This window comes from Mesoplodon mirus, assembly GCF_964341445.2.
Source record: "Mesoplodon mirus genome assembly, chromosome: 8".
Taxonomy (NCBI): Eukaryota; Metazoa; Chordata; class Mammalia; order Artiodactyla; family Ziphiidae; genus Mesoplodon; species Mesoplodon mirus.
Window position 1 is genome coordinate 48,139,439 of NC_138984.1, and position 25,384 is coordinate 48,164,822.

Consider the following 25,384-nt stretch of genomic DNA (forward strand, 5'->3'; position numbering starts at 1 on the left):
AATAAATAATAAACAAACAAATAAATAAATTTATTTGTTAAAAAAAAAAAAGACACGCAGACCCAACATCACTATATTCTTGCCAATACAATATTCCTGCCTACAAGACACCTGGTATAGTTTCCTCAAAAATATCAATGTCATGAAAGACAAAAAAAGTAAGATTCACAATTAAAAGAGAACAATCTATGGCAACCCAATGCAAGATGTGATCCTTGATTGAATCTTGTGTCTGAAGAAATTTTTCAAGTTACAATGGACTTTATTAGATAACAGTATTGTAATAATGACATATTTCTAGTATGTGATGATGATAGTACTGTGGTTATATAAGGGGAAGTCCCAGTTATGAGGAACTGCCTGCTGAAGTGTTTTGAGGGAAAGTTTCACAATGTCTGCAAGAACACTTGAATCTAGGTGAAGGGTATATTGTTCATTGTATTACAGTTTCAAATTTTCTGTAAGTTTAAAATTTTTCAAGATAAAAGTACAGCAGTTAGCAAGTACAGATATTATGTACTATAAGGCCAACAACAGAATATCTTCTATTTCTCTTTATTTGCACTCTTTATTATACTTACTCTAATAATAATCATTAAAAATATTACAAAACAAATGAAAACATAAAACACAAAATAAAGCCATATGTAAAGATGAATCTAAATACCACCATCCCACCATAAAGAAATATCCTCTGCTCACATTTTGGTGTCTATTCTTAAACACTTGTTTTAGGAATACATGCATATCCTTTTATGCAAAGTAGATATTTTAAGCCAATATTAACAAAAATTCAAGCTATTACTATATATATAAATGTATATACTTTTTTCCCTGTAACAATATGTCAGTAAGAGTAGACCTACAGCACCGTTTTCATTGTTGTTGAGTACAACATTACATAGCTGTACAGCAGTTTATTTAATCAACCCCCTGTATCTCCTTCAGTTTCAAGTTTAGGAATATTTCTATTTTGATTTAAGAGACTTACATATTCCCTCAAAGTCACATCTACTTCCTCTTCCAATATACATGGAAGTTCATCATAAGCTATCTGAGCATGAGCTCTTTGCTAAATGATGATGATAAACCTTCTGGAAAATGGTATGTAATAAAGAATATTATTCTAATGGCTAAATTTTAATCAAGGTTCCAAGATAAACTTATTTCTATATGTAAGAGTTCCCTTACCCTGAGTCCCCAGTCCCTTACACAAGCCCTGCTCATTCCCACCTGTAGGCCTCTGTACCCAAGGGCCTCTGACCTCGAAAACCTTATTGCTTCCATGTTTGATCCAAACCCTAACTGAAAAGTCAGGTGTAGCTGTCCATGACCCTAACGCATGATGAAATGGTAGTCCACCCCAGAAGGAAATATCTGATACAAGGGACAGTCATGGGAACAAGTAATTACAGTGGAGCAATGGTAAAGGACTGTGTAAAGAGTAATGGGAAAAGGGTGGCAGAGTACAAGTGAGGGAATGCTTTCTGAGCCAAGAGAAGATCCTGTGCAAAGAAACAAAGGAGTGGATACTCTTGGATTTTTTAGAGACTTGTGAGTTGTTCACTGTGACTAGAGAAAAGGGTCTAGAGGGGAACAGTTGTCAAGAGCTTTCATGCAACGCTAAGAGTGGACTTTATGGCATTTCTGAATTGCCCTCTATGCTAAGCAATTTTTCTTCAATTATGTTTCTGAAAGGAGGAAGAGAAGTTTCCTCTGTAAAATGTTATCCCGTTCTCTTCCTACTACTTTGAAAAATTGCTTCCATAGATTTTCTTTTTTCCTAAACAAATGGACTTTTCTCTAAATTTGTAAGTGGTGGCATAGGACGCTGCTATGCATGGTCAAGTAGTATGTGCTTCTCATTGCTACCATGTTCTATGTCCTGTTTTTTTTAAAAAAGCATCAAAAACATCCCCTACCATTATGATTATGGTTATCTGCCTTTGTGGACATCAGGTTTAGCTTAAGCTAAAAAAATGTCCTGGAAAATAAGTAGAAATTTTACATATATTTTGGTTTTATTTTTATCATCAAGTATTATGGAGCACAAAAATCCATAGTTCTTTCCAACATGGCAAGCAATTTACCCACAGCATTTAAGAAAAATGAAGCAGCACCAGTCAAAGGTGAAAAAGCACCAGGCAATATGGCTCTTTTTGATTAAAAAGTACATTTGAAAAACCAAGACAACAGCCATATCTTATAGCATCAAGTGATTAAAGGTGTTTTCAATTACATTAACAAACACAAGAAGTCAAATGTACTTGGCTATAACGCGTTGGCATATATTGGCATCCAAAACTTAGTCAACAGTTTTCCAAAAAATATGTCATCATCACCCATTGCTTTGAACGCCTTCAGCTTCAACAGGGTCACAACCTCAAATTACCATCTTTTTAAGAAGTTTGCTCAATGGGAAGTTCTTCTTTACCAATCAGAACTTTTTTTCCAGAGACCAAGCCTTAAAATACCCAATTCAACCTCAGGCAGAAGTTTCACTCAGAGGAAGTGTGAATAGAGGTGGGTGGGGAGAAAGAAAAGGAAAGCCTGTTCTCCAAACACACTGACAAGAAGTTCATTCATGACCTGGCTAAAACTGGCAGCTAATCCAGGGCACATGACGGAAGTAAATATTTTGAGTCACAGCCCTGAGTCACCATTTCGAGTGATGCTGGAACTCCCCAGGCTGCTTGGACCACGCCACCAACCTTGAAAGGGATACAGAATACAGACAACTGAAGAAATTCCAGTGCTGAAGGAAATTCTTCCTCAGGGAACAGTCAAGAAAGAACAACGATTTCTGTCCATAATTCTGTAAAACACCTTCAAATATTAGCTGTGATCTCCCAAGTAAATTAAAAGGAAAAAGAGTGTCTCACACAATGGCAGAATTGAGAAGAAATTGCCCCCTATTACGTAAATTAACATAAGACTCCATACTATCACTTTCAGAAATTCATAGAAGAAAATGCTGCTAGAGAATCTTAAACTTAATTAGCAAGTACATCACCAGAGACTTGAAAATTTAACACCTATTTTGGTCGGCTTTTAAACTTGCCAGTTGCACTTTATCAGACTCCCATGATTGAAGACTTCAGGACAGAAGCATATTGGATAACGCAAACTGTCTTAGCTTTAGACTCTGTCCGCTGATTAGTGACCAACTCCTCTCATTTTTTTCTCATTTCCTCCAAAGTGTTTGAAAAGATACTGTTGAACATTCAACTTGCTGGAGAATTACAGGAGGTGCTTATTTTTAAGACAAAGTTACCTTATCATCCTAAAGCTACATTTTTTTTATTTCTTCTTTTCATGCCTAAAGAATATCCTTGGGGGCTTCCCTGGTGGCGCAGTGGTTGAGAGTCCGCCTGCCAATGCAGGGGACGCGGGTTCATGCCCCGGTCGGGGAAGATCCCACATGCCGCGAAGCGGCTTGGGCCCGTGAGCCATGGCTGCTGGGCCTGCGCGTCCGGAGCCTGTGCTCCGCCACGGGAGAGGCCACAGCAGTGAGAGGCCCGCGTAATGCAAAAAAAAAAAAAAAAAAAAAAAAAAAAAGAGTATCCTTGGGAACAAGAAGACTATGTCACCTTTTTTGAAAAGTCCAAAGGCCAGAAGAATGCCAAAACATTAGAAAAGCAAAACAGTAAACTTTTATTTGGAAGTGACCTGTGTATCAGTCATTCAGCTCCCATTTGTTACTTTACAAATAATGATGTAGGTCCTCAGAGGGCTTATATTTTGCCCCCAAAAAGTGGCTATTAAAATGATGTAATGTACAGCATGGTGACTATAGTTAATAATACTGTATTGCATATTTGAAAGTGGCTGAGAGCAGATCTCAAAAGTTCTCACCACAAGAAAAAATATTTTGTAACTATGTACGATGATAGATGTTAATTGACTTATTGTGCTCATCATATTGCAATATATATGAATATCAAATCATGATGTTGTATACCTGAAACTAGTATGTCAATTATACCTCAATTAAAAAAAATGCCATCCTATATTCACCCTTTAATAAAATAGACAATTTGCAGTCTTCCTTAAGCAGCTTTTTACCTCAAACATCACTTTTGCTCAGTCACACTTCCTATAACAAATTTGCCTGAAAGAAAAATCTCCCAATGTGGTTTACTTATTTATGTGAAAATTAACAGGACAGAGAAAGAAATCTCTTTGATCATTCATTTAAATAAATAAATCATGGGTAACTCCTATGTCTAAATGAATGGAATATAGCAGTTCAATGAGACAGATAAGGTCCCTGCTTTCAAGGGAGAGAAATAATAAACAATTACATAAGATATTTTCAGAGAATTACAAATACTATAAAAGAAATATGAGAGAAAATGAAAAAGTAGTCAGACAGCTGCTAGTATCATGTATTTGTAATATAATGCTATTGTGAAATAATGTATTTCATTGACTCAGCTGCAAATATTCAGATATCAACATCTTTGAAATATGAATGTGTATTACAGTCAATGGTGACATAATTATAACTAGCAGCATTTTTCAGTAGTACCTAAATAGCACATTTTAACATCAGTGGGGGTGTAATTGGGTAGTGGCTGGCATTGAACATGAGGTTTCTTTTTAGAGAGTGATAGAAATGCTCTGGAATTAGATTATAATAATATCTGCAAACCTCTATAATTATGTAGCCTTAAAACAGGTGAATATTATGTTTTTAAAAAATGACAAACCTGTCAGGTAGAAAAGTAGCTGCCACATAACAGAAATGCATATATATAATAAAGACTTTTTCAAAATTAACAAAAAAAATAAACATATGCATTCAGAAGGGAAACAGACCAAGAATACAAATAGACAATACAAAACAAAAACACAGAAAGAGCTAATAAACATATGAGAAAAGACTTAACCTCATTAGAAATCAGAAATGCAAGTTAAGACAAGATAAATGTTTCACCCGCCAAACTAAGAAAGATTATATCAAGTTTGGTTCAGAGATAGGTTGTATCAATGTTTTCCTACTTCGCAAATATTTATCAAATGTACGTTAAAAAACACACATCCCTTTGACTTCCAAATTTCATTTTTAGAAATTAATCCTAATAATTTAAAATATGAACAAACACTTAATAAACATGTTCAAAGCACTGTTATAATAGATTTTAAAAACAGCAAAAAAAATCTATCTCCAACACAATAGGGCATAAATTGAGTGAATTATAATTTTACATATTTATACACACAGACGCACACACACACACAAACAGTATATACAAAGGCCACAAGGTACGTGCACAAACACGTTATACACACCCATCCAAATATATCTTATGGCCATTGATTTCCTGGGTGATGGGATTTGGGAGATTTTTATTTCCTTTTGGCCCCTCGAAGTTTTCTCATTTTTTCAATCAATGAATATGCATTATTTGCATGTTTTAAAAGGTAAAAAAAAAAGTAGTGTGGATACGTATCCAATAATCTTCTACAAAAGCTTAGTTATGAGCTTCCACATCCCCTCTTAATTAACTTTGTTTACATTTTCATCTCCCACACATAAAAGAGTTTTAGTTCATGAAATTCAAGAACATTTAAATTGAGCAAGCTCCTCCTAGCAATTTTTATAAGCATTATTCTTCCTATATTCAATAAGCATTATACTTCCTAGTACTCAAACTACTAGAGTAGAATACCGTGAAAAATAATTCATTAAAAAAATCAAAATTCCAGATATTACTGAAGATCAAAATGGAGGTTAATAACTTCTTTAACTTAGTAAGAAAATACAGTTTCTTAATTTAAGAAACTCTGAAAGACAATATGCAGTGGTTAGGTATCAGTATTAATGCAACGATGATTTGCTGTATAACTTTAAAGTGTCTTTAAATGTCTCTAGAAACATAATTGCATTGACTTAAGATAAGAGATAAAGGACATCTTTTATATAAAATTAGATATAACTGTTTTCTAAAAGCAAACAAGAAGAGTCAGAAAAGTAGAGCCAGAAGAAAATATGATGAAGCTCACTTCACTGGGGACTGGCATTTATTTATTTACTGAATTATTACCACCACAGGGAACAGAGAATCAAAATCTCCCTCTCCTTCCGTGAGCAATTCTGATGCTTCTCATGGAGCCAGCACAAAGAATACAGGCCCTTTGAAAACACTCACTGCTCCATCAATGCTGGTTTGTTTCCTCCTAGTGATGAGAAGGAAATGATCCTGAAAGCATCTAACATTTTAAAACAAAAACTCTTTACTAAAGTTGAAAAAAAAAAAAAACCCAAGTCAATGTTAAGTCTTAAAATAATGGGTGTGAGTCAGGTCAAAATGGGCCAGGAAGAGGATGAGTTTAAAGGAATATATGAACTCAGTGTTGGTAATACATTTAAAATGTTAAAATACCAACTAACTGCATGAGTTAAAATAACAACTAACTAGTAATAAAGGAATTGGATTAACTGATTTCTAGGTTGCCTGCCAGTTCTCCAATTGTATAATTCTCTACTGGGGAACAACAGATTATATCAGGAGAAACAGTTTCATTAAAAAAGCACACATATATATAATTCTTTAGTATAAATTTATTTTGTATTAACAAGGGAAGGGAGACTATTTTTCTCTGTGTTCTTTAACTTTCTAATTTGCAGGACTGTTGCAACTGGACAGACATCTAGACACCACTCTGAAAGACAGAAAATTCACCTAGAGGACAAAAGCAAACTTCGGAGGCTGTTTTTGAGATGGTCTGATTGTTTTAATTGCAATGAGCTGGCAACTGTATGGCAGAGAGGCCAGAGAGCAGCTAAGTTTTCTATTTTCTATTAAATACAAAGCGCAGTAATATCCAGAAAATACTCCACAGCATTTTTCTTGACTGGAAAATTGGCATGGCCAGGGTTTGCCCAGCCTATGGCCAAGCCCTTAGGGGAACAGGTAATAAGTGTTCCAGCAAGCCATTCGGGTGGCAGGGCAGTGATCTGACTTCTGACCTTCTCTAGAACAGATATTGTGGGAGAGAAGGGACATCCATTCACTGAATTTGGAACATAAACATAGGTGCTTCTCCTTTTATTAAGGGACATATTTAACAATCATGCAGGCAAGCCCGTCTTTCTACACAAAGAGACTTTGACCGTGCCAGGTGCTACATGTTCTCCTCTGTCAGTGCACGTCATCAGTCTACCTTTTGAGAAAAGACTTACTATTAAGAAAACTGGGCAATGGTCAGTCTGTTAGGAACATCTGCTCCCTAAAAAAGGAAAGCATGCTGCAAGGAGAAGATTTTCCCAAATGCCACCATAACAGAGGTTACAACACAAACCAAGATATAATCCATTTAAGAATATCCACAATTATCTTTAGTTTTTTTCCTTTTCCATAATCATTCACTTCCCCACAACTGTAGTATGGGCATGATGTAAACTATCCTTTCTTCATTTGTACACTGCTTCATCGCTTATAAAGTACCTTCATAGACATTATCTCATTAAACGCACATGACAAACTTGAAGGGTAGGTATTATGCTTATTTGACAAATGGGAAAAAGTGAGGCTGCCAAACTTAAATCACTTGCCCAAGGTCGCATCTAGTACGTGTCAGAGCTTGAATCTGAGCCTTCACCTTCTAGTTTGCATTCCCCATAACCACACAACCAAAGCAAAAACAACAAGAGAGGGAACAAGGCCGACTTACATAAGCATGGTTGTGCCTAAAGTAGCTTATAGTATAACCAATATCAAACAAAATATTTAAAAGAGCACTGTGGTAACAGAATAATCCCCCCCTCCACCCCGCCACCCAAAGATGTCCAAGTCCTAACCCCTGGAAACTTACATTTGAATATGTGACCTTACATGGCAAGAGGGACATTGCAGGTGTGATTAAATTAAGGGGCTTGAAATGGAAGGTTACTCCAGATTTTCTCGGGAGGTCTCATATAGTCACAACAGGGAGGTAGAAGAGTCAGTGTCAGAGTGGTGTAGCCTGAGAAAGATTCAACCAGCTACTGCTGGCTTTAACAACAGAGGAAGGGGCTACAAGCCAAGGAAGGTGGGTGGCCTCTAGAAGTTAGAAAAGGCATGAAAACAGATTCTTCCCTAGAGACCCCAAGAGGAATGCAGCACTGCAGACATCTTGATTTTGGCCCAATGAGACAGCTGACATTCAGAACTGAAGATAATAAATTTGTGTTGTTTTTAAGCCTCCAAGATTATAGTAACTTGTTATGACAACAATAAGAAACTAATTGAGGCATGAAGACAAAATTGAGATAACAGACTACCCCTAGCCTGCTACATAAATATTCTTGATATTGTTTTGCATACCAACATAATACAGTTTTAGAATATTTTTACTTCCTAAAATACATAGATCATTAATCCTTAAACTAAAGCAGATTTGCTTAAGTTCTACTTTTCCACATCTACATTCAGATAAATTGTGTTTTCTACATGACAATCATCTTTTTTTTTAGGAGTAGGGGAAATATGATACAACCAACTATGTATAAAATAAATAAGCTATAAGGATATATTGTACAGCATGGTGAATATTGCCAATATTTTATAATAACTATAAATGGAGTATGATCTTTAAAAATTGTGAATCACTGTTATACACCCGAAACGTATATAATATTGTAAATCAACTATACCTTAATTTTTTAAAAAAAAATCATCTTAGTACAAAACAAACAAATCATACTCTAAAATGACCTTTTAATTTTCACTAATTCAACAATGTTTCCAAGTTCAGATTATTCTGTCAATTTAGGGGAAAATCAGTTTTCAGCCATTATGCAAACCTTGGTTAAAACCTACAAATTTTGTGGAGTCACTAGATGAAGGGGTTTAAAAATCCAAGTGGGCAACTAGTATTTTGAAGCAAGATATAATATTTCAATCACTATACAGGCATGTAAAATAAGACACTAGGTTTTCCTTTTTACATCCTAGTTGTGGTTTTCTGTACACATTACATCAAGAAAGTCAGCAGGAAAAAGAAAAAGAAGACAAGTCACACAAAAGGACACAACTAGAAATATAATAAAGTTTATGTTTAGAAGTTAACAAAACAAAACAAAGAAGATAAGCAAAAGTCAAAAGCTTGAAAGAAAATTAACAGAGAGTATGTCTGGGAACTAAGTTTCACAAATCCATGAAATAAGAAATTTTAGACTGAGGTTTCCTTTTGTTCCTGCAGACTCAGTAATGCACAAATACCATTCAAACATCAAAGCACTAAGTAAGCTTACCATCTTGGATTGAATTTTCTGCTAAATTAAACTGTTCGTCGCAGAACCCTACATTTTCCCTTAATTGTTTAAAAGGCATGTCTACAATATTTTGGAGATATCCATATGATAATATTCATTATTTCATGTAACTTGCATAATTCTACCAGAAATAATGACTAAGAAAATTAAAAGAATGGGTACTGAAAGTGTTACTTTCTCTGTAAGGTCACATCAAATCTACTTAGCATGGCAAGGAACCAAGATCTACCCAGAGCTCTAGATCCTTTTATTTTTAATACAATGTTCTTATGTGCGTTAGGCTTGACGGTGAATTTATTTGATTGGACTGCTGGTTTAGAATATCTCTTTAAAGTTCATTTAGATCTTCCCTCAGTTTACTTCCAGCTTCATTTCTCAACATGCTCTCAACTCCCTCACATTGCACATATAAATCTTATAGGTAGATGCATATATGCAGGTCACATGGAATTATTGATTTTCCTTCATAAACATCTTTTACTAATCTATGCATACATTGTTTCCTCTGCCTGGAACCCTCTTCCACATCTGGTGAATTCTACCTCATCTTTTATTAGCTACCTAAAATATCACCAACCAATCTGGGAAGCCTTCCTCAAAGGCCCCAAGCAGAGTTAGATACTTTCCAGGTATGCCTCCTTTATTTTGGTATAAATCTATTTGTGTCTACTTCTCAGAGTTAAAATGAAGTAAATTTAGATTGGTCTTCCAAACATATTTCTGAAATCTTCCTTCCTCTCCCTCTACCCAAAATCATGCCCTGGAGTCAGAAGAAAAGCACACTGAAAGTATTCATCTTTCCTCTTTAAGAGCTAAGAAACTAAGTGTTACACTATCCTAATACCAAAATCCAGACTTTCTTCCTTAGCTACTACTACATGTCTTAATGCATGTGACGACCCACAGTACAATGGCCTAATAAATTATACATCGTCTAATATCTAGGTATATCTTTGGTAAACAGAACATAAAATTGGTCCATGAATTATTGATCAGTAACAGATACACACTGGATTTGTAAAGGATGTTTTCTGACTATTATCTTTTTTTCCAGCCCAAAAGAGAAAAAGGTACTCTCTTACTACTATTCATTTTCTTCTTTTGAAGGACCCTAAGTTTTAGTTCTCTAAACAAGCTCTAATCTATCATTTCTTAGCTGTGCCAGATAAGATAGACTTTCTCTGACTTTCACAGGCATATGGCTTAGACTCAGTCAGATACTACCGTAAAAGCTTTGAATCTCTAGCAAGTGATGCAGAGAGCCAGGGATGGGTAAGAAATTATTCCCATGGTGTTGCCCCATAGTCAGTAACAGCAATTCCAATAGCAATAAAACCCTACACTACTGGTCCCTGTTAGCTTCTCTTGCCCATTTTTCAGAAAGCTATCGAGTTACCAATATCCTGCCAATATATTCCTATTCGGCAAAATTTAGCCAAAGTCACTTTTTATTGCTTTGCACGAAGAACCCAACACCTGCATGCAATAAACACACATATACAACCTACCATATGCCAGGCGCTTCTCCATACACTAGCACACAATGGTGAGCAGAAACACATCTGCTCCCTCCCTGGAGAGTTTACAGTCTAATCAGGAAAACAAACACATCATAAGATAACCAGAAAAAAAAAAAAAAAAAAAGAAAAGAAAACGAGTGTAAATTTCAGCTAAGTGAAGAAAAAGAGCTGTACTTAGTGCACAGAACCTGATCTAAAAGGAAGAAGAAGGAAATGGGAAAGGACATTGATAATACACTATTTAACGCCAAGCATTTATAGTATCTCCAAAAAGTACCTTACTGTAAAAAATTTTATTGTGATCCTGGAGCTAGCTGAAGTTTGTTCTTTTTACAGGAAGGGATAAAGTCATTATTCTGTTTTTTCTAAAGAGAAATAGCCCAAGAAACAAATGAGCCTAGAGCAGTACTTCGAACAGTTACAAACTTCAAATGTTGATGCAACAACTATCAGGAAGGCTTCTCGGGGCTCAACTAAACTTTCAGACTCACAAAACTACCAAAGGCCACACACAGCACCAGTCTATTTAGAGGCTATAGGACAGAACCAGGCATAAACCTCCCTGATGAGAGTCCTTACATGAACTTCCCTGTGCAGCAGAACACACAGCTGTCCAGAGCTCTTCTCTCTGCCTCATCAGGAGACAGCTCAGATATGCAGAAACAAGACCTGGTGGGTACAGCAGCTACCCATGCTTCAAAGCCTCCTGCCCCAAAGGAATGGTATCTCTTGTAATGACCCCATAGCCAGAGCTTTTAGAGTTCCCACAAAGGACATGCCAGTTGTAAGAGTCACTGCACTCAGGGAACTCCAAAGCTATGGCTTCCCCATCAGGTATTTATTAGTCTATTTACAGTTTCTTTCAGTCTAAATGCAATATACCAACCAGGGGCTTATTCTTAGCATAAGCAATGATACCTAGTCACTTAGCCACTCAGGACCCGGTAAAACAGAACAAGAAACTTAACAGAAGATCGAGTTGGCATACAGAATAGGAAAGGGTTTTAATAACCATTTTCCAAAAGCTGACTACTGATAATTTTACTCAACTTTAATATCCCTACGAGTATTATTCAGTTAGGCTGCATTACACTATAGTAACAAGCATCCCCAATACCTATTAGTCAAAAATAACAAAGGATTATTTTATGCAAATACATTGTGGGTCAGTAAGAGTCTAACCTTCATGTCTTCCTCACTCAGGGACCCAGGCTGAGGGAGGTTCTATTATTTACACTATCACTACTCACATGGCATCTGGTAAGAGAAGAAGCAGAACAATGCCCCGACTCCTAAACACCTCCACCCATAAATGACACACTTCTGCTCATGTTTCATTGGCTAGCAAAAGTCACAGGGGCTTACCTAAATTCGAGGTTATTCCCAGAAATATGATACTAATGAATAGTTGTAATAGCTACCATATCATGTAAGAGCTAATTTAAATAAAATAATTTTATAAATTTTACTTCCCAAATACTAAAAACATAAGGATGGAGCCCTTTTAAGCACTAAAGTCTCCTCTGGACTCAGAAACACAATAAAGTAGAGAAAATAAAATAACTAATTGAAACTTTTCATGATCACCCTGGGAATGTAGTACAGCTGTGAAAAGGTAGGTAATTTTCCCAAGGTAACATTGGAAGAATGGCAGAGTCTGGATTTGAACTCAGGCCTGTGTGACTCCATGGCCTATTTCTTTTTCATGACACAACAATGCATAGCAAATATGGATGGAGTGAATGAAGAAAGAAGAGTTAAAGGGTAAACTCCACAAGAGTATCAAGAAGGTTAGGAGGCAGGGAACTATATTCAGTATCCTGTGACAAACCATAATGGAAAAGAATATGAAAAAGAATACATACATATGTATAACTGGGTCACTTTGCTGTACAGAAGAAATTAACACAATATTGTAAATCAACTAAACTTCAATAAAAATTTTTTTAAAAAGGTTGGGAGGGGGCTTCCCTGGTGGCGCAGTGGTTGAGAGTCCGCCTGCCGATGCAGGGGACACAGGTTCGTGCCCCGGTCCAGGAAGATACCACATGCGGCGGAGCGGCTGGGCCCGTGAGCCATGGCCGCTGAGCCTGTGCGTCCGGAGCCTGTGCTCTGCAACGGGAGAGGCCACAAAGGTGAGAGGCCCGCGTACCACACACACACACACAAAAAACAGCTTATACTAAGTGAGCCATGATAGTGTGCCAGTCCCTACACTAAGCACTTTACATGTCTTAACACATGTAAATCAACTCATTCCATTTAACGCATTCCTATGGAGCAGGGTTGATGCGTCAGTCAGGGAGAGGGTAGTAACCTGTTAGTAACTTGTGCAAGTTAAACAGCTGTAAAGGACAGGGCTGGGGCTTAAGTCCCAGGCAGTTTGCCTTCAGAAACCACATTTATCCACTCAGCTACTGTCTCCCAACACAAGACAGGGGTGAGGGAGAGAAAGAGGGAAAAGCCACTATCTCCCTCGAGATAACTGAGAAGATAAAAGGCATCAGTGGGGCAGAGATGTTTATGTGTTTGGGCTCAGATGGGACAGAGGTGTGAGAAAAGTTCAGGTGGATTCTGTAAGTTGTAATCATTTCTTCCACAGTCAAGACACAGTCTAATGGTGCTGTGTCCAGATATATGTACATGTTCATGACTAGATTATTGAAAACTATATTCTCCTCTTAAATTCAAACACTATTTGGATAAAAAATCCAATGTAAAAAATGCAGTCAATTTGTATATTCTTTTCATAAGAGAAGTCTCAGAGGTTATACAAAATGATTAGAGAAATATCATAAGGACAAAAAGAGAATAGAACAAAAAATCCATATTTGTAAACATATAACGAAAGGACTTTAGTTATTTCCTCACTATAGAAAAAGCTCTTATGATTCATTCATCCATCTATTCAATTTATTGGGTACCACTTGTGCCAGGCACCGGGCATTGTTCTAGGCCCTGGGATTTCAGCAGTGAACAAAACAGATAAAAACTATCCCGGTGGAATACATATCCTAATTGAAAGAAAGAGGCATTAACTAAAAATAAATAACTTCTATAGCAATGTGAATACTAAGGAAAAAATAAAGCTGAAAAGTGGATGGAAGCACAAAGTGGGAAAGGGGGAACTGGCATTTTAAATAAGCTGGTCAGAGCATTACTAAGAAGATGACACTTGAGTAATTCCCACGTTGGCGGCGGGGGGGGGGGGGGGGGGGGGGCGGGGCAGTCAATGCTCCAGGCACTGGGAACAGTCCAGGGCAAGGCGAGTGGGAATGTGCCTACTGTTCACAAGCCACTGCAAAGAGGTCCAGTGAGGCTGGAAGAGCATGAAGGAGGGGGGAACACTAGAAGATGAAGGTAAAGACAGAAATGGTGGGCTGGAATACTCAGTCCTCTCGGCTACTGCGGGACAGATGGGGAGATATTAGGGGAATCTGAATGGGAGTGTCATAATCTGAATATTTTAAAAGAATCACTCTGGCTGCTCCAGAGAACAAACAGCAGGGGGTACCCAGGGCAGAATCGGGGAGAACTGCGAGGCGGGTGCCGGCTCTCTTCCCTCTGCCCCTCCAGGTCTCCTCTCCACCATTCCCCACCCTGCTCTTTGCCCAGGACGCTGACCAGTGTGAACTCATGGGCAGCCGGGCCCGCTGGCTCCCACTTGGATTCAGCCAGTGGGGAGCACGCACAGAGATGAAAGGGAGGAAGGAGAGTGAGGCCAGGGTTTTATTCCCATGTTCCTTCCAGTCACCTTGGGCTGGCTACTGTCCTCTGACAAAAGCCACAGTTCCCTCACGTGGCTCTCCCCACTGCCTGGATTCTGGTAACTGCTCCCTTCCCTTTCTCCCTTCAGGCTCAGAGGCCAAATTTTAACTAGTGCCCACTTACTTTGTAAATAGTCCCCTTATTAAAAGCTCCTCAAACTATCCCAATTTAAGTGTGCCATCTCTTTCCTTTACTAATTCAGGAGCCCAGGGCAACAGTCCAGGTGAAAGACAATGGTGACTTGAACTAGGATGTTAGAAGCAGAAGGACAAAGAAGCAGTTAGACTTTGACTTGCTGAGATTTTATGTCAAGCATGGCTCCAAATTTTGGCCTAACTAACCAAAAGGATGGAGTGCCATCAACTGAGATTCATTTTTTTTAATCCACTAATCAACAGAAAATACGTGCAAATATATTAAAAGTGGCTCAGAGGAAAAGGAATACTATGGCTTACAAACAAATGCAAAGATAAGTCTTACTGTTAATTAAAGGAATACAAATTAATATAATATAAAATAATATAATAATACATTACATATATAAATTATACATATATAATACATAGAATAATGATATGATATATAATATAAAATTGACAAAGATAAAAAATATGGTGATAAATGGTATTGGCATGGATGTCAGAAAACACTGGAGGGGTGTAAACTTCTGTGAAAAATAATTTGCAACTTCTATCAAAACAGTACATGTACTTCTTTTTTCATTGAAGTATAGCTGATTTACAGTGTTGTGCCAATCTCTACTATACATACAGCAAAGTGACTCAGTTCTACACATGTAGACATTCCTTTTTTTATATTCTTTCCCATTATGGTTTATCACAGGATAACGAATACAGTTCCTTGTGTTATACAGTAGGGCCTTGTTGTTTATCCATCCTATATATAACAGTTTACACCTGCTAATCCCACACTCCCAGTCCTTCCCTCCCCCAGCCCCCTCCCCCTTGGCAACCACAAGTCTGTTCTCTATGTCTATGAGTCTGTTTCTGTTTTGTAGATAGGTTCATTTGTGCCATATTTTAAATTCCACATAAAAGTGATATCATATGGTATTGGTCTTTCTCCTTCTGACTTAACTTCACTTAGTATCATAATCTCTAGTTGCATCCATCTTGCTGCAATTATTATTTCATTCTTTTTCATGGCTGAGTAGTATTCCATTGCATATGTGTACCACATCTTCTTTATCCATTCATCTGTTGATGGACATTTAGGTTGTTTCCATGTTTTGGCTATTAAGAATAGTACTGCTATGAACATGGGGGGGGTGTGTATCTTTTTGAATTAAAGTTTTGTCCAGGTATATGCCCAGGAGTGGGATTGCTGGATCATATGGTAATTCTGTTTTTGGTTTTCTGAGGAACCTCCACACTGCTTTCCATAGTGGCTGCACCAACTTACATCCCCACCAACAGTGTAGGAGGTTTCCCTTTTCTCCACACCCTCTCCAGCATTTGTTATTTGTAGACTTTTTAATGATGGCCAATCTGACCAATGTGAGGTGGTACCTCATTGTAGTTTTGATTTGCATTTCTCTAATAATTAATAATGTTGAGCATCTTTTCATGTGCCTACTGGCCATCTGTGTATCTTCTCTGGAGAAATGTCTATTAAGGTCTTCTGTCCATTTTTCAATTGGGTTGTTTGTTTTTTTGTTGTTGAGTTGTATGAGCTGTTTGTATATTTTGGAGATTAGGCCCTTGTTGTCGCATCATTTGCAAATATTTTCTCCCATTCTGTAGGTTGTCTTTTTTCTTTTTTTTATGGTTTCCTTTGCTATGCAAAAGCTTGTAAGTTTGATTAGGTCCCATTTGTTTATTTTTGTTTTTACTTATATTGCCTTGGGAGACTGACCTAAGAAAACACTTGTACGATTTATGTCAGAGAATGTTTTGCCTATGTTCTCTTCTAGGGGTTTTATGGTGTCATGTCTTATGCTGAAGTCTTTAAGCCATTTTGAGTTTATTTTTGTGCATGGTTTGAGGGTGTGTTTTAACTTCATTGATTTACATGCAGCTGTCCAACTTTCCCAGCAACACTTGCTGAAGAGACTGTCTTTTTCCCATTTTACATTCTTGCCACCTTTGTCGAAGATGAATTGACTGTAGGTGTGTGGGTTTATTTCTGGGCTCTCTATTCTGTTCCATTGATCCATGTCTGTTTTTGTACCAATACCACACTGTTTTGATTACTGTAGCTTTGTAGTATTAAAACAATACATATACTTTGATCTAAAAGATCCTGCTAGGACTTTATCATACATATTCACACACTTGCACAAATACCTGTGTATAAGATTTTCACTATAGCAGTGTTTAAAATTACAAAAAACCCAGAAACAATCTAAATGTCCATCAACAGGAAATATGAGTTAAATAATTTAGGCTATATATACTATAAAACAGAATACTATCAGTGGTTTTCAAAGAATGAGGTAAATCTATATATGTCTACGAGAGATTATATTGGGCAGGGAGGGGCGGGGGCTGAGTCAGGTACCTAATAGTAATATTTAGTATATTCCTATTTGTGAGTTGTTTTTTTTTTAAGGATATACAGATATATAGGAATAAGAAAATTCTAGGAAGATCAAAGAAACTATTTAAAGTGATTGCCTCTAAGCAGGCTAATGTGAGCAAGTCCTATTTTTTCATTGTCTACCCTCTTGGACTGTCTGAAATTTTTTCAATAAAAATAATACTAAAGCCAAATTTCAAAAAAGACCAGTAATAAATTATCTGGCACTGCACAAAATCTGTGGTGTTGAATACAGAAATATATCTGAACAGTTCAACATTTTTTTTATTACTGTTCACATGTTGTTAGAAGATATAAATGCCCTGACCCATAATATCCTGAATCACAGGTATATTTCTCTATTTGTGGTAAAATTGAGCCTATTTACATTCTCTTGGGGTTTTCCAAATGCCGGCCATATATGGAAAAAACAACAAAGTTTAATGTAGACAGTTTCAAATGGAAAAAAGCAAACATGTGACCCAACCCCTATGAAGAACTGGCTTAACAACACTCATTTTGGTACTGGTCATGATATCAAATGTCCACAACAGTCCACAACATGATTTCTGTTTCACTGGTATTATAATTCCCAGAATGAATATGTTTTAGAACTAGCAGGAAATAACAATATGGAAAAAAATATTAATTTTCTTCAGGCTTATCTTAAAATATTTTGTCAAAGCCAGCAAATCAAAAATGGTAAAAAATTTTGCAGAACTATTGTACCAGAAGAATGTCACACTATTTCTTTGAGGAGTCTCTAAACTTTCACAAATGTAGATAAATATATCAATACAAATGTATACAGGATTACATATATTTTATTTTACTGATGTAAATGTAAAACTTATTTCTTATTTCTCATCTTCCTTATGCTATTTTCCTCCTTACCACCACAATCTGACACTGGAATTTATCTCTGTTAGATAAAACTTTAATGTTATCAGAACCATAACATATTATTTTCCCAATAAATCTTGGATAAGAATTTGTTTTTTAAGTCAACCAAATCTACTTGAATACAAAATATTCCTCAACTGGTTTTGACAGCACAACCCAAGACTTTAGATTATTTCACGATTAAGGAGTCAGTGAGTCAATTTTGCTGACAAGAGAAAGGACAAAAGCCTTTCTCAGAAGAGGTGCAAAAACATTTTAACAGATTTTCCCCAGACTTTTGCAGATTGACATTATCAGGGAAGTTGAAGACATCCAAAGCAGTGTGGAAACACAATATACTTTTAAGGCTTTTATATGCCACGAAACTGTACAAAAAAATCATATAATAAGTCATTTGTCTTTATATAACTTTCTCTGGGGATCTGAAGTGCTTACACATATTATTTCACTAAATTGTTACATTTAAGCTAAAGCAAGCACTTTGAAAAATTAAATCATATTTTGAAACATATCAAATGGGGAGGGACTTCCCTGGTGGCGCAGTGGTTAACAATCTGCCTGCCAATGCAGGGGACACGGGTTCAAGCTCTGCTCTGGGAAGATCCCACATGCTGCGGAGCGACTAAGCCCGTGCACCACAACTACTGAGCCTGTGCTCTAGAGCCTGCGAGCACAACTACTGAGCCCACGTGCCACAACTATTGAAGCCCACAAGCCTAGAGCCTGTGCTCCACAACAAGAGAAGCTACTGCAATGAGAAGCCCGCGCACTGCACCACAACGAAGACCCAACACAGCCAAAAATAAATAAATAAATAAATTTATTAAAAAAATAAAATTCTATTCAAATGGGGAGAGGCAAAGGTAGGGGGAAAATATCAAATAACAGAAATTAAGAAAAGGGACCACTGCATCAACATTTACCTGTTGCATCAAATTCAATCGGCTGGCACCCACGGTGAGAAGACCAGTCACACTTGAGGACTTGCCCTCCTTCCACGATCCCAGGCTGGGTAGTGTTTGCTTTGGGAGCTCCCACCAGAAGAAACATCCTGCTAAAATACAAAAGGCAAGACAAGACTTTAAGCGACACAAAGCATAAACAATATCTTATGATTTAGGAAGAGCAATCATTCTCTTGATTTTATCCACAAATATTCTTTAAAAACCACTCACTAAGAGCATAATCCACCTTCATTACTCATTTGGTGCTCTTTTACATACATACATTATTCAATATAGTTTACTCATCCTAGTAACACATTATAAGTCAACTTCAGGGTTACATGTCATTTAAAAATTTATGCTGGGGCTTCCCTGGTGGCGCAGTGGTTGAAAGTCCACCTGTTGATGCAGGGGACATGGGTTCATGCCCCGGTCCGGGAAGATCCCACATGCCGCGGAGCGGCTGGGCCCGTGAGCCATGGCCGCTGAGCCTGCGCATCCGGAGCCTGTGCTCCACAACGGGAGAGGCCACAAAGGTGAGAGGCCTGCGTACCGCAAAAAAAAAAAAAAAGAAAGAAAGAAAAAAAAAGAAAAGCGAGAGACTTTGAGCACCTGAGGGAGGAGGTGACGGTAAACTAGGTGGTTTTTAAAGAATATTTGTGGATAAAATCATCAGTAAACTAGGTTGGGAGGACAGATGGGGAAAGAGATGGATGGGCAGATTGGGGAAGTATCTGGAGTAGAATGAACAGGAACAGCTGGACGCTTGAATGTGGCAGAAAGGGAAGATTAGAATAAAACACGTCACCTAGGTTTCTTTCTGGAGTGCAGGGATGGGAGAACCACTTACTGTGCTAGAAAAGCCCAGAGAGTAGGGAAGCAGAAGGCAGACTAAGTATTTACAGGAAAACCAAGAGTTCAGTTCCCAACATGTTAGCTTGAAATACCTGTGAGACACCTCACTGGCGGTCTGTTGCTCTGAGCAGAGTTCTGCCCTGAGAGATAACGTGTTGAGAATGTCAACTTGGAACGGATGGGTTCACACAGGGAGAGGCTTCAGAGAGAAGAGGAGGAAAGAGAGGAAGCAACAACATTTAAGAGTCAGAGAAAGAGGACAGAGAAAAAGAGGCTGAGAAGAAGGTAACTGAAACATAGGAGAAGAAAGCAGGATACAGACAGACACAGAAGGCCCTCAATAAATGCTACCGCCATTATCATTTCATTTCCTTGTTAAACACTAAGCCACTTACATTCTTCTAGCAAAGAAAATACTCATAATTGCTTTTCACTTTTTTGTGAAGTTATGAACAAACCTACATCTTAAATATGGAATGCTTTCGTTTTAACTTTTATTTATCAATTTCATTTCTTCTGGATGTATCTGCTAAATCATATTTAGACCAGTCGAAAGACGGCTGCATGAAATGCTGGAACCCTGTTTTCGTACACTTATCTTAAAACTCCATACTCAAAATAAAGACAAAACTCCCAACCAAACCACACCCTGTTTAATAAAGCTTTATGCAGTCATAGTTGGCATCAGTAAAACACCAATGCTGGCTCTTTCTCCTCATAGCCAACTTAGTTTTCATTCAGCAAGGAAGAAAATAAAGCTGAGTAAGACAGCCCTCAGCCCCCATGAATAAGAGAGCAGCAGAGCTGGTTAACAGCTAAATTATACACACACACACACACACACACACACACACACACACACACATATGAAATTTACCTTTTTCAACAGGTCAAAAATTTGGCCACAAAATCACAAAACTGCCCCTCCTCATCTGGATTAAATGATTTTTTAGTACATGATAGGCAAAAAAAAATATTTCAGATAAGTATACTTTTCAGGTCTACATCTGAAGAGACATAGGCTCATTCCTGCAATAGCCCTAATAAGGGTAATACGAGCACAGGCATGTGTATGATTTTCATATTGTGGATAACGGCCAGTTCTAGAAGATCAGGACAGAGGAGCTGATTCTCAGAATTTGCCTAGAAACCTACAAGCAAACTCATTTCTGGACTGTCCTCACATAGCACACTACAGAATCTTTAATAATTTTTTGTCAAAGCACTTCTTCCTACCTTATGATAAACTGCTTCCTTGAATGGAGGGGACCCTCAGTCATCTTTGTGCTGCCACATAACAAGCACTCAGGAAAAGCTTTTTAAATTGACAACTGAGTAGCAAGTAAATTTGATAGTTATAAGTCTCAGTCAAAACAGCCATACATAGGGGCTTCCCTGGTGGCACAGTGGTTGAGAGTCTGCCTGCCGATACAGGGGACACGGGTTCGTGCCCCGGTCTGGGAAGATCCCACATGCCGCGGAGCGGCTGGGCCCGTGAGCCATGGCCGCTGAGCCTGCGCATCTGGAGCCTGTGCTCCGCAACGGGAGAGACCACAACAGTGAGAGGACCGCGTACCGCAAAAAAAGAAAAAAAAACAGCCATACATAAAAAGCCATCTCCACTACCACCAACCCCTGTAGAATGCAGAAATCATCCTCTAATAAACGTCTGATTATTTAAATTATCCTTAAAATAATTTCTTTCTGTAACGTTTCTCTTCTTAATTTTGGATTTCAGATACTTTCTTTACTTGGCACTAAAGACAGAGAGGGCTGGAAAGTTATTAGGGGGCATGGACTTCAGCAAAGACAGAAAAAAGGGCGTCGCAGGAGAGTTCTGAATGGAAAGTGCACTCACTATTGGCAGCACAGAGCTCTAGTTCCTTGGACAGGATCAGGAACAAGGCTGCTGCTTTTCATCAGACCATTTGCACATTATAGGCATGAAATGATGGTAATTAGATGTACTAATATGGGTGTTCATCAAGTTTTCCTAAGCATACCTTCATGTGCAGTCTTGCACATTGGTGAAATGCCACAGAAATGGTAGAATAATATAAAAGGAATGTGTGAGCATTCTCAGTTTCGAAGTGCTATAGGTTAATGAGGGGAAAAGCTGAGAAATAAAGTTCTTCGTGCGAAGTGTCAACATGATATTTAAGCTCCTTTTACGAGTGTTACAGAAAGTTTTAAAAGAGAAAAATGGAGAGATAAAGACAGTAAGACTGCTTAGACAAATGTTAAGTCCTAAGAGGGAGGTGTGGAGAGAAAAATTAAGTATTTGTAGAGATTAAAGAGTACGGAATGGTAAAAGATGCTATATGAGAAAATTAAGGACTATAAAAGCAACACATATTACAGAAAACAAAAGCCTGTTAATGTGTTGGGAGGGTGAATTTTAAGTCTTGTGTCTTTCTGCCACAATAGCAAAAAACAGCCTGTTAATGAAACGCCTTACAAAAATATTAAATCATTACGACTTGAAGTTCATCTAGGAATGTCTAATGAATGTCTACAACAGCTTAATTAAAGTAAAAGAAGTGACAGACCAGAAAAAATTTCCCAATATAAGCAGCATTGTCTAATAGGCAGTTTGGGACTAAAGTTTCCAGTCACCATATAAATCAATTGAGAAAGTCACATAAAATCTCTGAGCCTCAGTTTCCTGTTCTATTGAATGGAAATAACAATGCCCACTATAATTACTTAAAAAAGAAAATTTCTGAATGTGGATAGTATAGATAAAAGTAAACTTAGAAAATGTGAACGCATCATAAAAATACTAGATGATGACAGCAGAACTAAAAACAATAAAATACTCCTTAATAAAGTAGGAATAAAAGTTAAAATCTGTTTTCAAGGGCCATTAATTAACCCAAACGCAAGCTCTCAAGAAAGAAAAAAAAGAAGAAAAAAAAAAAGGATAGGTAATAGTTGGCTTGCAACATTTCCTGACAATGGTGGAGAGTTGGGGAAGATACACAGAGTTAGCTGAGGCTGACAGAGATTTCTCTGGGACGCAGCAAAAATCTGAAGCTGAGCAACTTAGTTTCATATGCTTGCAACTTCCTCCTGACAGAATCCATCTCCCTTCCAAAAAGTTTGCCCAAGAACAATATCAGGATCCCCATCCTCACCATTCTTTTTAAATGATTCGAATCATTTTCATTAAATGACTTTAAAATTAAGGTTTACATATATGAGCAAGCCATTAATATCATGCCAAGAAATTCTGAAAGATAAAGAGTAGCAACGTGTGTTTGGGGGAAGAGGGGGGTAAGAGAAGAAGAAAGAGGGAGGGAGGGAAAGTGGGGGAGAAGGGAGAGAGGGAGGAACAGAATGATGGAGGGAGGAGAGGTAGAGGAGCAAGGGCAAGGGAGGGGGAAGGAGAGAAGAAAGGGGAGGTGGTAAGGGAGAGGGGGAGGAGGGGGAAGAGGATGGGAGAGACAAGAGGACTCAAAAAGCCAACCAGGAGGATGCCCTTCGGATGCACTTTCAACCAAAGTGTACTTTAAGGGCAGCTGCTTCAGGGAACATGACCTTGACTACCAAGGAGAGACAACCAGCCAAACAATGACAAGTACATTTTTTAAACTCTCCAAATGAACTAAGTTATTTGGCTGCTTTCAGCACTGACTTTTCCAAGATAAAGCATGGTTAATATATTTTGGCTGACTCTGGCTGACCAGTGAGGCTTCACCAAAAGGAAATTCTGAAAAATTATCATATACGTACATAGAAAGAAACATGTTACTGAATATTACTTAAGAGCTATAATTCGTCTCATTTACCTTTCACTAAAAAACAAAAGCTACAGTCAACATTTATGTGATGTAAAACAGATGCATTAACTATAAATCCTATACATTTTCCCTTCTCTTGTATAATATCCTATAAACCTTGGGCCTTAAGCAGGAGAAATCAACCTAGGATTTGCCTTCTAAATATATAATGATGATAGAATCTATGCATATATATTATTTATGATAAGAAAAAAGAACGAGGGGCTTCCCTGGTGGTGCAGTGGTTAAGAATCCGCCTGCCAATGCAGGGGACACGGGTTCGATCGCTGGTCCGGGAAGATCCCACATGCCGCAGAGCAACTAAGCCCGTGCACCACAACTACTGAGCCTGCACTCTAGAGCCCCCGAGCCACAACTACTGAGCCCACAAGCCACAACTACCGAAGCCCATGTGCCTAGACCCCGTGCTCCACAACAAGAGAAGCCACCACCCAGCAGTGCAACTAAGAGAAGCCCCCGTTCTCCACAACTTGAGAAAGCCCGCGTGTAGCAAGGAAGACCCAACGCAGGCAAAAATAAATAAATAAATTTTTTAAAAAAAAGAAAGAAGAACCAATATAGCCAGAGCCACAGTAAAATAAGCTGGTGTTGCCTTGTAAAGGGTTGTGAAGATAGTTACAAAGGTGAAGAGAGAAACGGGACATAAGCTTTTAAAAGTAGATGCAGACCGGGACAGACTGAAAGGGGCCTTCATCCAGTTTAAGCAGTTTGGACTTTATCTCTGGACATGAGAACATTTTCGAGGAAATTTTAGCAGCAGAATACCAGGATCAAAAGATGCTTCAGAAAGATAAAACAATTAGAAACATGTAAGACGTTTTGCAGGTCTGAGAGCTAAATGATGGGCAGAGGGGTGATGACCTGAGTGCCACAGACTACGCTTGTAACGACTGGTCAAACTACAAGTGGAAAGCAGAGATGGATGCAAGAAACATTAACAAGGGCTTCCCTGGTGGCACAGTGGTTAAGAATCTGCCTGCCAGTGCAGGGGATACAGGTTCGAGCCCCGGTCCAGGAAGATCCCACATGCCGCGGAGCAACTAAGCCCATGCGCCACAACTACTGAGCCTGTGCTCTAGAGCCCTCGAGCCACAACTACTGAAGCCCGCGTGCCTAGAGCCCGTGCTCCGCAACAAGAGAAGCCACTGCAATGAGAAGCCTGCGCACCGCAACGAAGAGTAGCCCCCGCTCTCTGCAACTAGAGAAAGCTGCACCCAGCAACAAAGCCCCAATGCAGCCAAAAATAAATAATAAATAAATTAATTTAAAAAAAAAAAGAAACATTAACAAGGAAGAATTTCTAGGACCTTCTGCCTGGTGACTAATCACTGACTAATATTAGGGGTGTCCAGTAGGAGAGACAAAGAAAAATAGAAAATGAGAGGGAGGAATATGAAATTATTTCCAGGGCGACAGAGAAAATGATGGTACCATTAATAGAAACAGAGGTACAACTGACATCACTTGGTGAAAGAGTTCATTTTTTGTCAAATTGAGGTAAGACAGGCTGGTCAAGAAGAAATGATCCACAGGCTGTTGAATATAAAGTTAGAGCTCTACTTTTAGATCGAAGATGAAGCCAGGGCAGCAGTATCGTTTTAAAAGCTCTCCAAGTGTTGCAAATAGGAAGTTAGGATTGAGAACCATTGTATGTTCTGTGGGACCTTCTGAGACCAGGGCACACTCACCCACACCTTGTCTTTGGGGTCATATGACATGAAGTAACTGTAAATAAGGCTCCAATAGTGTTTAACAGGGGAAAAAGCAAGCCTTGTAATCCAGTGCTGCTCA

At 38.2% G+C, this 25,384-nt stretch overlaps 1 protein-coding gene across 2 annotated transcripts in view; it reads right to left on the minus strand.

The window, feature by feature from the left end:
- The window catches only part of ITGAV (integrin subunit alpha V), an 86,433-nt gene that overhangs the window by 57,446 nt on the left and 3,603 nt on the right, over positions 1 to 25,384 (minus strand). Inside the window, exon 2 of one of the 2 annotated variants that reach the window (XM_082631096.1) lies at positions 18,915 to 19,042. In XM_082631096.1, coding sequence (XP_082487222.1) covers positions 18,915 to 19,042 — 128 coding nt within the window. Of the gene's footprint in view, positions 1 to 18,914; positions 19,046 to 25,384 lie in introns of both variants that reach the window. The other variant, XM_082631095.1, reaches the window with a different exon arrangement.